Here is a 13771-nt window from a genome sequence, read left to right on the forward strand (position 1 = left end):
TCATTCGTGCTCACATAGACACAAGCACGCACGCACATAGACATGGGTCACATGCCCAGTCACAAAGTAAAACAAATAAGCCAGTCAGTGTTCATCTACAAACCATTAGGGAAAGGAAAACAAACATCTTTCCAATATGATAGACAACATGCGGCTTACAGAAAAGTTGCCATGGCAACTATATTTAAGAAAAAAAATAACGCTGTTCCTAGGCCTGCCGTGATAACTGCCGATATGAGATATTATTGTCAAATGATAAAATGTAACCAATTTAACCACTAATGTAGTGGTTCATAGCAGGCTTAAGTGGTTAGCAAATTATCTATTGTCATTAATGTCAAAATAGCAATGCTAACACTGCACAATGCGTAATAAAGTGTTTTCTTAATTGGTGTGTTTGAACTTTAGTTGGGTGGTCTGTTGATGACCAATAAATATGCAATGAATGGGCTAAGTTTTAACACACACACGAAGCATGTGAAAACACATGAGCGCTTCTAAATCGCAGCCGGGAAAATTACAGGCCTCATTTTCATTTGCCGTGCGATTAATTGGCTTTTTGCATATTGCTAAGCTGTTTCTCTTCCAAATAAAATGTGATCATTTATCATCATCCAGACAGGTACACACAAACTGGTGACAGTTGTTAAACTGTTAACATTGTTTTACGATTTAACAAGATACAGGATCAAACATTCTGGCAAGCATCTTCAAGATAACACAAATATACATACTAACAAATATTCAGTTTTCAGGAAGTTCATTTTTAGCAAATTAGAATGTGCAAAAATGTGAAAAATATGTCTGTTGCATTAGTCTGAGAGCTAAGTTTTTTTTGTATAAAATTCAAAATTGATTATAGATACCCTGGGAAAATGATGTGTAAATTTACTTTTTTTCTTTCATAGAAATAGTTGTATCTGACTCTAGATAATTTTATTATGTTAAATGGACAAATCTGAGTGTAAACATAATAAAATTGAAATAAAAAATTGAACATCCACATAATCTATTTATCCTAAATAACTGAAATTATTTAATGCAACCACTTGACATTAAAAATAATGCTCATTCAATTATTTTTGTTAGTGCACGTTACAACAGCCACACAACTAACCATATGCTTTGTAAAATAACAATAAAAACAATATTGTTAAACAACCTTGCAGTCATGTTTTTTTCGTATTTCACTGCAGATCAATAACTATTTTTTAAATCAAGCAAGCACATATGCTAAGTGCAGTTTATATAAAGAAAACAGGGATCTATAAAAGCTTGACATGATAGAGAATAATTGAGATCAATTTTGGGTTCAGCACCCAAAAAAAAAAGCTAAAAACAGCTCTCAGAACAAAAATAGTGTTGTGCTTTTCTCAATGTTCACCATATCCTTTTAAAACCCACTCATAATAGTTTTGTGTGGATCTACATACCTGTCAACCTCTGCCGATAACTGCCCTTATAAATGATTATGATTCCCCTTACAAACCCCAAAAAAACCTTACAAACACTGTACGACTCGTACGGTGTTTGTAAGGTTTTTTGGGGGTTTGTAAGGGGAATCATAATCATTTATAAGGGCAGTTATCGGCAGTGGTTGAGAGGTATGGGATCACTGTATTGATACACTGAGCGTGATATGACATGCTGCTGGTAAGGGCGCTACCATACTGCAAACCAAAGCTGTAACTACTTAAGTTTAAGTGAAAAATCTGCATATTCTGCTTTCTGAGCAAGTGGGGGCTGTCCATTCAGGACAGGGAACAGTAACCATGTCTGGAACTTGCTAACTGTGGGTGTTGCCTGCCCTTTAATGTATCACACTTTTATGAATCCTCCCCGGGAATGCTCTGCAGTGCCCCTCCTTTCCTTGCTCCCATCGCTATGATAAAACTTAATTGCTGTTCGGTTAGAGCTAAATAGCTGAGCGGGTCAATTTCCCCCCTAATTGACGTGCGATTAAGAGTTGGCGAATGTGCAGCAGGATAATGTGACCTTCCCAGAAGACTGGACTAAGCAATAAAGATTCTTACCATCCTGGAAGACTCGCTCCACATTGAGGCCGTAGGTGGCACAGGTTTCGTAGTAAGTGCAGCGTTTGAGGTCATTGGACAGTTTTCTGGCCCGGCTATCGTCAATCACTCTTGGGTTGGTAGAGTTGATGGCATCTGAGGGGAAAGAAGGGAATGGATTTAAATTCAAAAATATATTTGAGCAATGTGTGTGTGAATCATGACATAAAATAAGACACCAGTTTCAAAGTTCTTGTTGAATAAACACCTCAGCCACAGTCGCGTCACTTTATATGCCGTATAATTTGGGATTTGCCGCCATCTGCTGGCACTCAGTGAAAGTGAGCGCAGTCAAAAAAAAGTCCATAGCAGTGGTTCATCAACATTTTACAGCAAATACTACCCCAAAGACTACTTGGCTCTCCGAGTACCACTATCAGTGCCAACAATAATTCATTAGTTACCATTGACGGCGGTAGACGTCCAATCATTTTTGACTAGGAGAGGCTGGGAGCGAGTGATCACTGCCAGTCCTCTCAGTCAAAGTCAATTGGATGACTATCACCGTCAATGGGTGGCAAGGAGTTCAATCACAACAGTCTAGTAGGCCAATATGTTCAGGGGAAAAAGGCAGAGAGGTTTTAGTCATTTTTATAAGCCACAGTTTGTACATTAACATTGCACTTGGAATTCACACAAAAAAAAGAAATTGTGCCAAGGATTAGTACGTTAAATTGTATGACACCTAAAAGTTGTTCTTAAACAATAAACGTGAATGTTTTGGAGTTGAATACAACTGAAATATATTTGATTGATTAATGCTTTGGAGAACTTCTAATTGAATATTTTGCATACCACTGGTGCTACTTGTCTATATATTTATTCTATTAATTAATAAAACATTCATTCATCATTTTCTGAACAGCTTATCCTCAGAACGGTAAATACATTTGTTGTAATCAAAAGTCATAATACAATACACAAATTTAAACGTATATTTTCTTTAACTTGAATTTTATGCTTCTGAGAAATTATTTTATTCTTCTACCCAACAAAGTTAAAAGGTTCACAGCAGTCAATATACACAGAAGAAAAATTGATTGAAACTACTGTATTGCGCAGATAAAATTCTAAGTCACTCTGCTTACCCCACCTAACTTTCGACACCAGGTGGGGGACACCCTGAATTGGTGGCCACCCAATCACAGAGTTTAAGTTGCCAAGTATTCAAAATGGATGTGGAAATGTGGTAATTTAAAGTGATTTATAGAGTACAAGTTCTTTTACGAGGTTACGCAGTGCTCATGATGGATGGAAGGAGTTCTCTAAATTATTGGCACAATAATCTCTAAATTGCATACACATACAAAGCACTGATTGAGATGCTTTGTTGATTTTAAAGCTGTGCAGCAAGATATTAATTAGGACGTGTAAATATTTTGAATATTATTGATGTAACTATTTGCCCCTAAAACTGGGCGGCAAAATTCATGCCTGTTATTTCAAACCTTTCAGGGCAAAATATACTGGTCCGGTCTCCTGGAGAACATCGCTATGAATTGACTAGCGTGTACAGACATGGACCAAAAAAACTTTCCACTAGATGGCAACAGTATATCAAGTAAAACGGTTGAGAATGGTTTTGTTAGCAAGTGTGTGCTGAGAATGGTTATGTTAGTGTGTGCGCCAAATGGGATCAGACCTTGCGTGCCAACTAAAACCAGAGGGAGGTCTGCAGCGTTCCTGTAGTTGGCAAGGCGGTTGAAATAGTGATAAACTGTCTGGAAGCTGATCTCATCTTCCAAACTGAAGACGAAGATGACTGCATCAACCCACAAAGCGAACTGTAGAGTGTAAAGTCGAAAAGGAAATCAGTGCCCAAACATATACTGTACAAAAAGTACAATTTTTTGCCATTGGGCTCTGTGCAAGCTGTACAGACCTGTGCTTCTGGGGGCCCTCCTTCATCCCTGATGAGAAGCAGGTGACTCTGCCCATCCACCACCATCTCCTTCTTAAAGCGACCACCTGAAGGACACATTCTCCGTGTTACTTCAGGTGATTTGAGAAATCCTCACAACACAACTTGAACTACAGCGTTTCAATTAGATAGACACTACTGGATGAATGAAATTGGGTGCCGACGACCTCCTCTACTAATTAGGAGAAAATTGGCTAAGCAGAATGCTCTAATGTCGGAAAGAGATCATGAATGTTGAAATGAATCTCAGAGAAGTTAGGAAGCAAGAAAAGATTACTTGTATCATTGATGACTGATCAATGATGAGGTGAAGGGAGAAACTAAGATGAAAGTTGTAACAGCCAGGTGAATTAAGCTTGGGTAATTGATTTCAATTGAGTTTTTCCTTGATAGGTGCACCCAAGAGCCAATTAAATGATTTAATGCAGTGTGGTACTGGTGAACTACTAGTGGTGTGCAGGCTGCCTCTAGTGTTATGCAAAAAATTAATGAATTAAAATGACCTTCGTATGAAAGACGGTTGCACAAAATATGCATACATACAAATGGGTAATTTCTGAAACTGGACTTAAACACGTGTGGGTGTCGGCATGGATTTATTTGGCTAAAACAGTATCAGCATTGAAAAAAATCCCGCCCACACTATAAGCAACAATATACAGGAATTACTGGCTTTTATTAACATTTTTCCATCAACATTTAAATTCAGGAAAAAAAAATCATTATGTTATAATTGTATTATTAAATGCGATTCTCAAATGTAGTTGTAATTCGCCATGTACTTAAAGGGACACCTTTAAGTACATGGCCATTTTTTTACCCAAAATATAAGCACAATTTTTTTTCTGAACAACACTAATGTACAGTGGTACCTCGACATACGAGGACCCCGACATACGAGCATTTCGAGATACGAATAAAATTTCGAGCAAATAATTATCTCTAGATACGAGAAAAATTTTGAGATGCGAGAAAGCCAGGTGGCCAAGACGTGAGAGGCTGTTTATGATTTTAGCGCACTGTCTTTTTTGCCGCGTCTCTTTCGTGTATAAAAGATATCTACGAGCACTGGGCGGAGCGTTGCATTTTTTTCAGTGTTTTTTCCATCACTCAGCGCGAATGGCGTCACGATCGCTAGTACAAGGAGTATATATTACTTCTCGTTGGCAAGTGGTCGTGCGTTATCCTATTGTGAGGACATTTGTGTGCATCATTTTCGGAATATTTTGAAGGGAATACAAAAGCAAACAGCCCATCGATAGTGAAAGTCAGGGTGGAGGCGAGGCAAATAGCCAACCCGGCCGGCAGAAGAAAGGTATAAAAATGTAAAACAAAATTAGAATTAAGTTTAGTGTAAGGTTAGATTAAACTTATTTTTGAGTGTGTCTGCATCGTAATCCAAGTTCATTTAAATTTGTTTATGTTATATTACGATTCACCGGTGCAAAAGAAATCCCCGCTCAGCCCCCCTCTATGTCCCTCTCCTCCGCGAAATCTGTCTAATTTTAGTTCTATTAAACACATTTTAGTAATATTAAACCACTAGTTTAACTTTGTTAATAGATGGCGAATTAGAAGAAATAAAACATTTTTTTCCAATCCAATATCCTGTTTTTGGTGTTTTTTCAGAGGGTTGGAACGAATTAATTTGTTTTTAGTTCATTTCATTGGGAAACGTTCGTTCGAGTTACGAGAATATCGACATACGAGCTAATTCTCGGAACGAATTAAGCTCGTATCTCGAGGTACCACTGTAGTTATTTAATCGGCCATTGACAGCTTTAGAATTCAATTTATTTTGACTGGGAGCGGCTGGCAGTAAATGATCGCTCCCTCCCAATCAAAATGAATAGTACGTCTAGAGCCGTCAATAGCAGACAGTAAGGTAATGTTGGCTTTAGTCAAGTTGAGTTCAAGGTGGTACTTGTTGTAAAACGTCTGAGAACCACTGTTTTTATGGAATCCAAGCTGCTTTCACCTGACTGCTGTGTATAATGAACATAAAAAGATGAGGAAAAGAATAGTTACCTGCATCCACGTCAGCTAGTATATCGAGAAGCAAGAAGACAGAGAAGAGGAAAAAAAACACAGGTAAAGGGTGAAGAGAACAAATCTTCCACCTTTTTCTCACCGTTGAGATAGCAAGCAAGAAATTACAGACGAGTCTTTGTGATAAAGCAATCAAATGAACTCGCAAGCAAATGCCTATCAACTTTGAACTACAGTAATCCCTCGAATATCGCGGTTAATGTAGACCAGACATGGCCGAGATAATTTTTAAAAAAATCGCAAAGTAGGGTCACCGCTATTATAACTACCTTTTTTCCCCTTCAGTGCTGAGTCCTAGTAGCAAGTGTCTTTTGCTTACGAGTTTCAGCGTGGATTTTCACATTTTTATTAACTTAAAAAAAAGAAGAAGTAATTAATAGCAGAAAAAGAAGTGAATATGTGATAAGTCAAATCGCGATAATTGAGGGAAGACTGTATGTATCATGCTTCTCTATTTGTGTTCAGTAAATTTATGAATAAGTGATTCCTCCAATGTTCAACGTAAACGTTTGTACATGCTTAGTGGTTAAAGCGCACAATCAGCCATGCACGCCGCTCAACTCTGCGATGACTGCTTGGCTCAAGCCCGTGTGTCCAAGCACCCCTAAACACACCACAGAACCAAGCTGCCTTCTTTGCTTGGGTGTGCAGCCTCAGAATAGTTCTGGCTAGTGGCTTTGTGGTGCTGTGGTCGACAAGCTGTTCCAAAGCCACCGTCTCAGCTCGGAATCAATCGGCATGGGAATCCAGACTAAGGCATATTTTTAGGCTCCAGGAATTTGAAAAAACAAACAAAAAAAACAGCAACTTCTTTAGGACTGCAGCAACACAGCAAGTCAGTCAGTTTAAACCAGCACTCTCTCCAATAAAAACATCAAACTCTTCAGATCAAAGCTTGTACAATGAAAGAAAACAGGAATCAAATCAAGAGGTTGGATGATGATGATGCTCCTCCACTTGATAATTCTAACAGTTCACACAGTAAGAACTTAACCGTGGAGCTAGTATTTATAGCAAAAAAAATCAACTTTTTTTAAAATAGTGCTATGGAAAACAAAAAGCTACCACATAGTATGTGGATGGACAATAAAGTGCAGATTGTGCGGTTGTTGGTTTGTTTTTAAGGGAGTGCTGAGGACACTGAAAATGGCGATCAGAAGTAGGAAAGTTTACACCAAAATATCCACAAGTTTTGGCGAGCTTGTGATGCATGCTCTCATCGGAATGAGTTAAATCTGTTCCAAAAAACAAAGTGCTTCATATGTTTGGACATCCGGCCAATGAGAGGACATCTGTCCAGCACGGACACAAGTACTATTAATGAAACTACTGGAAGTGTCGTAAAAGCTGGACAGATGTTTTGACCTGTCACTGTATTTATTTTTTTTGCCCTGCATTGCAAGAAGTGATAGTTATAATTGAGCATCTTCCATGCACTATATCACGTTTTACTTTTCTATTTATTATAACAGAGAAATATGATTCAATTTTATGAGTATAGTCATGGGACAAATTCATGGTGGGTGGTAGTGAGCCACAAACCATGTAACAAAGTGAATTGGAGGCATAATACACAATTTAGAGAAATCTGTCTTAAAAAATTAAATATGTCTGCAGCACCTTCAGTTAAATATGCAATTTACGTTAAGTCCATGGCACATCTACCAATTTTTTTTAATTGTTTAGTCAGCAGTGATATCTGGTACCCTCCAGCCCTGTTGAGCTTGTTTGTTCAAGGAGATGAATTATAAGCTCATCACAACATGTGGCTCTTTTAGCGTAAAACTTTGTTTCTGATTGACAGGCTCTCTCCAAGGGCACCAAAATGGCCAAAACCTTTTTCAGCAATTTTCGACAACATTTCTGTAGTGTGAACTAGACAAATTCCCGAAGAAGCTCTTTGTAATGAGGCACAGTTCCTATACTGTAGCAGGTGCTTAATGTACTGAAATACATTTTTGCCATTAAGGCTACCGATGGATGAATATCTTATTACATCCAAATTCAGAGATAAAGTGTGTCAATATTTTTTCCTACCTTCAGGTGACTCCTCTTGGACATAGGTTCCTGTGAGGTACCTGTGTACCAGTGCTGACTTCCCACTGGCCAGGTTACCCACAATGCCCTGGAGAGAGTAAATGGCTTTTCAATGAAGAAAAAACTTTGTAAAGTAGATGTAACAGAGTCTAGTCGCATCAGTGAACTCGACTCACCACTTTCAGCTCCGGCACAGAACGACTGAGAGTCCACTCCTGACTGTTCACAAACGCATCTGAATGGGAGAAAAGAAAAAAAACATGTCCAGCATTTTGAAAGCTAAATTATTCACATAGCATCCAGTTTTATAATCCATTTTCTGAAGCAAACTGGTTGTTTTTAACGCCACTAAGAAATGGAGGGACTTTGGTGATACTTCTGAAATAGGCAGCTATCTTGAGAGACTCAACAGTAATGTTTTTAATATAACACTACATTTCCAAAATCATCCAATTTAACTTGTTATGGAAATCTACGGAAAATTTACCAGGCCTTCCTTTGCTTCACTGAAGCATCAGTGAATATGCATGAAGTAGGCTAGTAGGCCACAACCTTCCAGACCTTCTCACTAATTCATTAGCACCAATCTGTAGGCACGCCAGTGTGCTAAAAGCCCTCCAGGTACTGAAGAAGCTTGGCCATCTTGCACTCCCTCTAATCTGTCCATTGCAGGAAATATCTAGAACATGCCTTGACCTACAAATATCCATCATTTATGGGGTGCTGCTGCATGCCAAGATGCTTCAATGAATAGAACTTCCTGCATCGTGGTACACTCAACAATTAATAATAGGGGATACGGGCCTAGCCACGTTATTTATGGTTTCTATTCAAATAATTTAGATTGCTTGCTGTCTCAGAAAGGACATAAATATGCATGTGGTTGTACAAATAAAGAAGTTAACATGCACTTTTAATGTCTAATTACATTTGATTGAATAGTTTAATTTTTTTCACGCACAGAAATGTAATGACTGTCCAAGTTTCCACACTTCCAGGGTTATCAGTCTGGACAGAATCCAAGGGAATCCAAACACATAGGAGGACATTGTAGAGGTTTCCACAGATGCCCGCCTGTATGGAAGCTTGCTGCCACGCAGGATGTTGATTCAGCTGTTTCCTGTTTTTAGGGCTATTCGCATTGGTGTGTACTCTTTTTAGCAACATTGAAGACATTGTGTATTTTTTTTTTACACAATTCAAATCAACTACCTGGAATCTTGATAATCTGTCTAAAACATGCAACAAAATGCCCAATGTGCACTTTAAAATATTGGCTATTGGAGAGGAACAAGGAAGATTGACGTTCTGATTCCATCTCACTGAATAACGTCGAGCTATGAATGCAAATGGAAGAAAGCAGTCACTGCGAATGACTGAGAAATCCATGTGAATAATTGCAACCAGTTTGATAATGACCTGGTGATGATCCTTTCAACAGCTCACAACATCAGGCAATCACAATCAAGCAGACATATTATTACCTCATCTGCTTAGGCAATAAACAACCTCCTCTATTATAGGGTCACAGGAGATCTGTTGTTTGTCCAGGCTAATTATAGTGAAAGGACATGTTAACGGATCACTGGTCATACACAGGACTAACACAGACACAAGAAATGTCCACCCACAGGCAATAGAATCAATGTACATAGGTATAGTAGTACCATATGGCCATAAGAGTTGTTTGGAAACCAGTTCACCACATTTTTACTATGGGTCGCACTCGTTTCACATTCAGATTATTCAAAAGATTTTCCCTTATAACCTATTGGAAGGCGGGGCGCAAAAAAATCGTAGCTCTCACAGGGTAGCTACTCCCCCCAGGGCAAGGTGTGTGCCTTGCATGCTACCTGCCATCTTTCAAACCAAGGTGATATTGCCTCATCAGTCATATGCATCTTTAAAACTTTAGAAGCTTGAAGAGCTAAGATGTGTAACATCTTATTATCCAAACAATAAAATTACAAAGTGGAAGCAAAATCTATGCCTCAAACTATGTAGGAATCATTTTTCCACATGGGCTAATGTTACCGCAGAAGCAAACACAAACCCATGTAGAAATAGTTGAGGCAGAAGAAAAATCTCAACTTTTGTATTAGTGCGCACTTCCTAAAACATGACCTAAGTGCAATCTAACTACTGAAAGTGGAACGAAATGGACATAAATAATACCTTAAATTGTGTTGTTTAGAAGTTCAAAGAGAAGGATTTTGAATTTTTTTAAATTAAAAAATGTCCCCATGCCATCACCAAAGTGTTTTTCGATTAATTTGGTCCTCAATAAACTGTTGATTTGTCATTTAATTGTTGCAGCCCTGGTAAATATTAAAAATGTTTAAGACCTAATTGTGTGTGACCCAACTGCTTTTCAAGGACATTGGGGAAGAAGAATCAATCTTTAAAACATGTTCAAAAATTTCAGACGCAAAACCCAAATCTAAGCATAAAACCTTAGTGTCGTTTAAACAATGATTGGAAAATGCTTTTAGCAGTTCAAATATCCAATGAATTGGCCTAACTCACACTGCCTGCCCCAATTAAAATGGAATGGACGCCTATTACTACCTTCAAAAGGAGCTAGAGGGTTCAAGAAAACACTCAAAAGGACGCATTGTTAAAGTATAAAACAGCTCATATGCATACTTGGCAAATAAACTGCCTGACCTAGATATCATCCTCACACTCCGCACATCCAACCCCCACCAGGTTTGCAGGCGCACAGCTGGCACCATGGTAGCAGTTTTCATTTTATGCAGGGACCGATTACACCAGCTAAATCGTAACTGGTTCATCATGCATATGAATTACGCTGGAGTTGTAAAGGTGTGGTTTGTCTATATTATGGGCTTTTTTTGTAACTCAATTCTTGGTTACTCAACGGCGTAAGCACGTTCGGAGAGTGATCACATTGGATGGATTTGGGTCTTAAATACCGTAAGAGTCTTAATCAGCAGGGGGTGGTTCCCGGTGATGCACTCCTGGCACATCAATATAGAACGGCCTAAGTCAAAAGATTGAGGGAAAAAAAAAACGTAGACCAGTACTGACTAAATCAGGCAGAAGGTGTGTTTATGAGACAGCAGTTGTGGTTGGACAGTCCATTGGTGTTGCAGGTGTGGATGTTTTGCGCCCTCTAAACTACCGTATTTTCCATACTATAAGGCGCGCTTTTGTCATAATTTGGCTGGGCCTAACTGTGCTTATTTTGTCTTTTGTTCCCTATTTTACTATTACTTTAACATATAATGTTTGTTTTTTTAGGTTCTGAATAATTAAAAAACTGCCTCCCAAAAATATACCCTATACTCCAGTGTGAGTTCTATTCATATTCATATTATTCCCTTTCATTGTGCATTTTTGGCTAGTGCGACTTGTAGTCCCCAAAAAACGGTATGAACAGTTTACCACAATTTCCAATTTAGTTCTCAAAATTAAGTGGCACTGAAGGGGGGTGAAAAACACACGCTTTGACCCGTCATATAACCTCTGGCAGCCACTGGAAAACACAGCAGATGGCCATTTGTCATTCAAGTTATTTCACTGCCACTTACACTCAGACAGTAGGCAAGCAAACTGAGAAAGAAAGAATAGCCAGAGGACTGAATGAACGATACAATCATAAGCAAATAAGAAGTATACCCTTATAAGCCCAGGCAACGTACTGCAGGTTTTTGTTAGGAAACGATGTGAGTGTGATAGTGGGAGTCTATTGAGAACAAATAAGACTGTAGATATTTGACTCAAACAGTAGTTTCATTTCAGTGCTTAAGACTGTCCACATTTTGTATAATAAAATAATAATTTAAAAACCTTGTCGTTCTTTTGGTTGTTTGATTTTGACAACACTGGCCAACTTAGCTGGTCTGGAACTAGCGTTCACGTCGCATCAGCGCCCCTTCTTTTCGGTGTTCGGGTGGTGTAATTGCAGTTGAAATTTATCGAGAGTTACCGAATGTTTTTAATATTATTGTTGACAAAAATTATTTGATGTTAATCATGGTTATTGTTTTATCGCCTAGGTCTATATGAATGTATACATTTCTAGCAATAAAGACAAAGTGCGTGTTGAGCACTAGCATCTATAGCAAGCCATCTTGAGATTTGATACACCATGGACAGATTATTTCATTTAGGGTAATATTAAAATGATACATTCAACAAGTTGCGCACAAGCACGAAGATGCTTGCTCGCTGCATGCTCCCACAAATATGGCATTAAAATGGACCTTGAAGCACCTTAAGCCTGAAATATAGATGTAAAGGAGCGTTACGTAAGATTTGCAGTTCCAATATTTCACAAATGGCTCAAACATTTCAATAGAGATTAAGGAAACATGTTTTTTGGAAATGGTTCTAACATGGATCTCAATGGTTAAGACATGATTTTACCATTTTTAGAGTCTATTTTCAATACCAAAAGTTATTGTTTAAAATCTGTTTACAACAGCTATAACGCTCTCCCTCCACCAATAGTGTCAGGTTTTCTCTTACCGTAATTACTCGAATATAACGCGCACTCGAAAATAACACGCAGGTAATTTTGGGCCAAAAAAATCTGGAAAAACGCAGTACTCGAATATAGTGCGCACCTAAAATTTCCCGCTGACGAAAATCAGAAATCTTACCTTTTTTTCTTCGTTTCACGATTGTTTTGTTCAAACAAATTTATTCATTAGAATCCTTCAAATGAAGAGTTCCTCTCTCTCTTTGTCTGTCCTCTCATACATCTCTTCGTTGAGAATCCTATCAACGTCCACGCTTCCTTCATCCACTTCCTCTTCCTCCCACAACACATCATCCGATTGGCTTTACGAGATGACGTAAAATCCGTGCGTCAAAGTGAGTTTGACAATGCTTTTTTCGATCGAAAATTTGTAATTTATTTTAGTTATTGATTATAACACTGAACTGAGAGAGGGTGAACTGAGACGGGTACGAGGCTAGAGGGGGGCAGTGGTGGTCTCGGCTTTACGAGATGACGTAAAATCCGTGCGTCGGCTTCACGAGATGACGTAAAATCCGTGCGTCGGCTCTACGAGATGACGTAAAATCCGTGCGTCAAAGTGAGTTTGACAATGCTTTTTTCGATCGAAAATTTGTAATTTATTTTATTCAATTCAATTTCAATTCAATTTATTTGGCAAGAAAAAGCACCAGGCTAAGGGCCATGTAACAAGACACAAAAAAAAAAAAAAAAAAAAAAATAATAATTAGTTTTTGATTATAACACGCACCCCCAACTATTGGAATTAATTATATAGCAAAAATCTGCGTGTTATATTCGAGTAATTACGGTATTTCATTTTATTACAAATTTGCCTGCAATGAAGTATAAGCTTGGCCTTGCTATTAAAGAATGCTTTGCTCACCTCTTGGTATGAGATCATTATCATACTTGCTTGCAATTAAGTCTAAGCTTTGCTCCTGAAAGACAATTACGAGATAAGTGTCCTGTTTTTGTCTGAGTTGCCGGAGCTGTTGGCTACGTAAACTAAGGTTGCTACCACGTTCACAGTCAGAATCAATGATGCTGCATACTAACAGAGCAAAAAAAATCCCCTTTGATAAGTCAGATGTGTAATGACAAATTCAGAAACAAAACAAGGATATACAATAGAGAGAGATGCCTCCGAATAATGGAGACAACCGAAAGGAAGAAAAACATTGTGGCAAAGTTGAACGACTTCTC

General features: G+C 38.3%; 1 protein-coding gene across 7 annotated transcripts in view; it reads right to left on the reverse strand.

Moving 5' to 3' along the window:
* Positions 1 to 13771, reverse strand: part of agap1 (ArfGAP with GTPase domain, ankyrin repeat and PH domain 1) — a 66439-nt gene that overhangs the window by 37712 nt on the left and 14956 nt on the right. For 4 of the 7 annotated variants that reach the window (XM_077626753.1, XM_077626590.1, XM_077626441.1 and 1 more), the window contains 5 exons: positions 8256 to 8314; positions 8080 to 8167; positions 3955 to 4040; positions 3715 to 3856; positions 2034 to 2168 (listed from right to left, as the gene is read on the reverse strand). In XM_077626753.1, coding sequence (XP_077482879.1) covers positions 2034 to 2168; positions 3715 to 3856; positions 3955 to 4040; positions 8080 to 8167; positions 8256 to 8314 — 510 coding nt within the window. Of the gene's footprint in view, positions 1 to 2033; positions 2169 to 3714; positions 3857 to 3954; positions 4041 to 6021; positions 6037 to 8079; positions 8168 to 8255; positions 8315 to 13771 lie in introns of all 7 variants that reach the window. The other 3 variants (XM_077626519.1, XM_077626362.1, XM_077626283.1) reach the window with 1 other exon arrangement.

The sequence above is a fragment of the Stigmatopora argus genome, chromosome 1 (genome assembly GCF_051989625.1).
Source record: "Stigmatopora argus isolate UIUO_Sarg chromosome 1, RoL_Sarg_1.0, whole genome shotgun sequence".
NCBI classification, from domain to species: domain Eukaryota; kingdom Metazoa; phylum Chordata; class Actinopteri; order Syngnathiformes; family Syngnathidae; genus Stigmatopora; species Stigmatopora argus.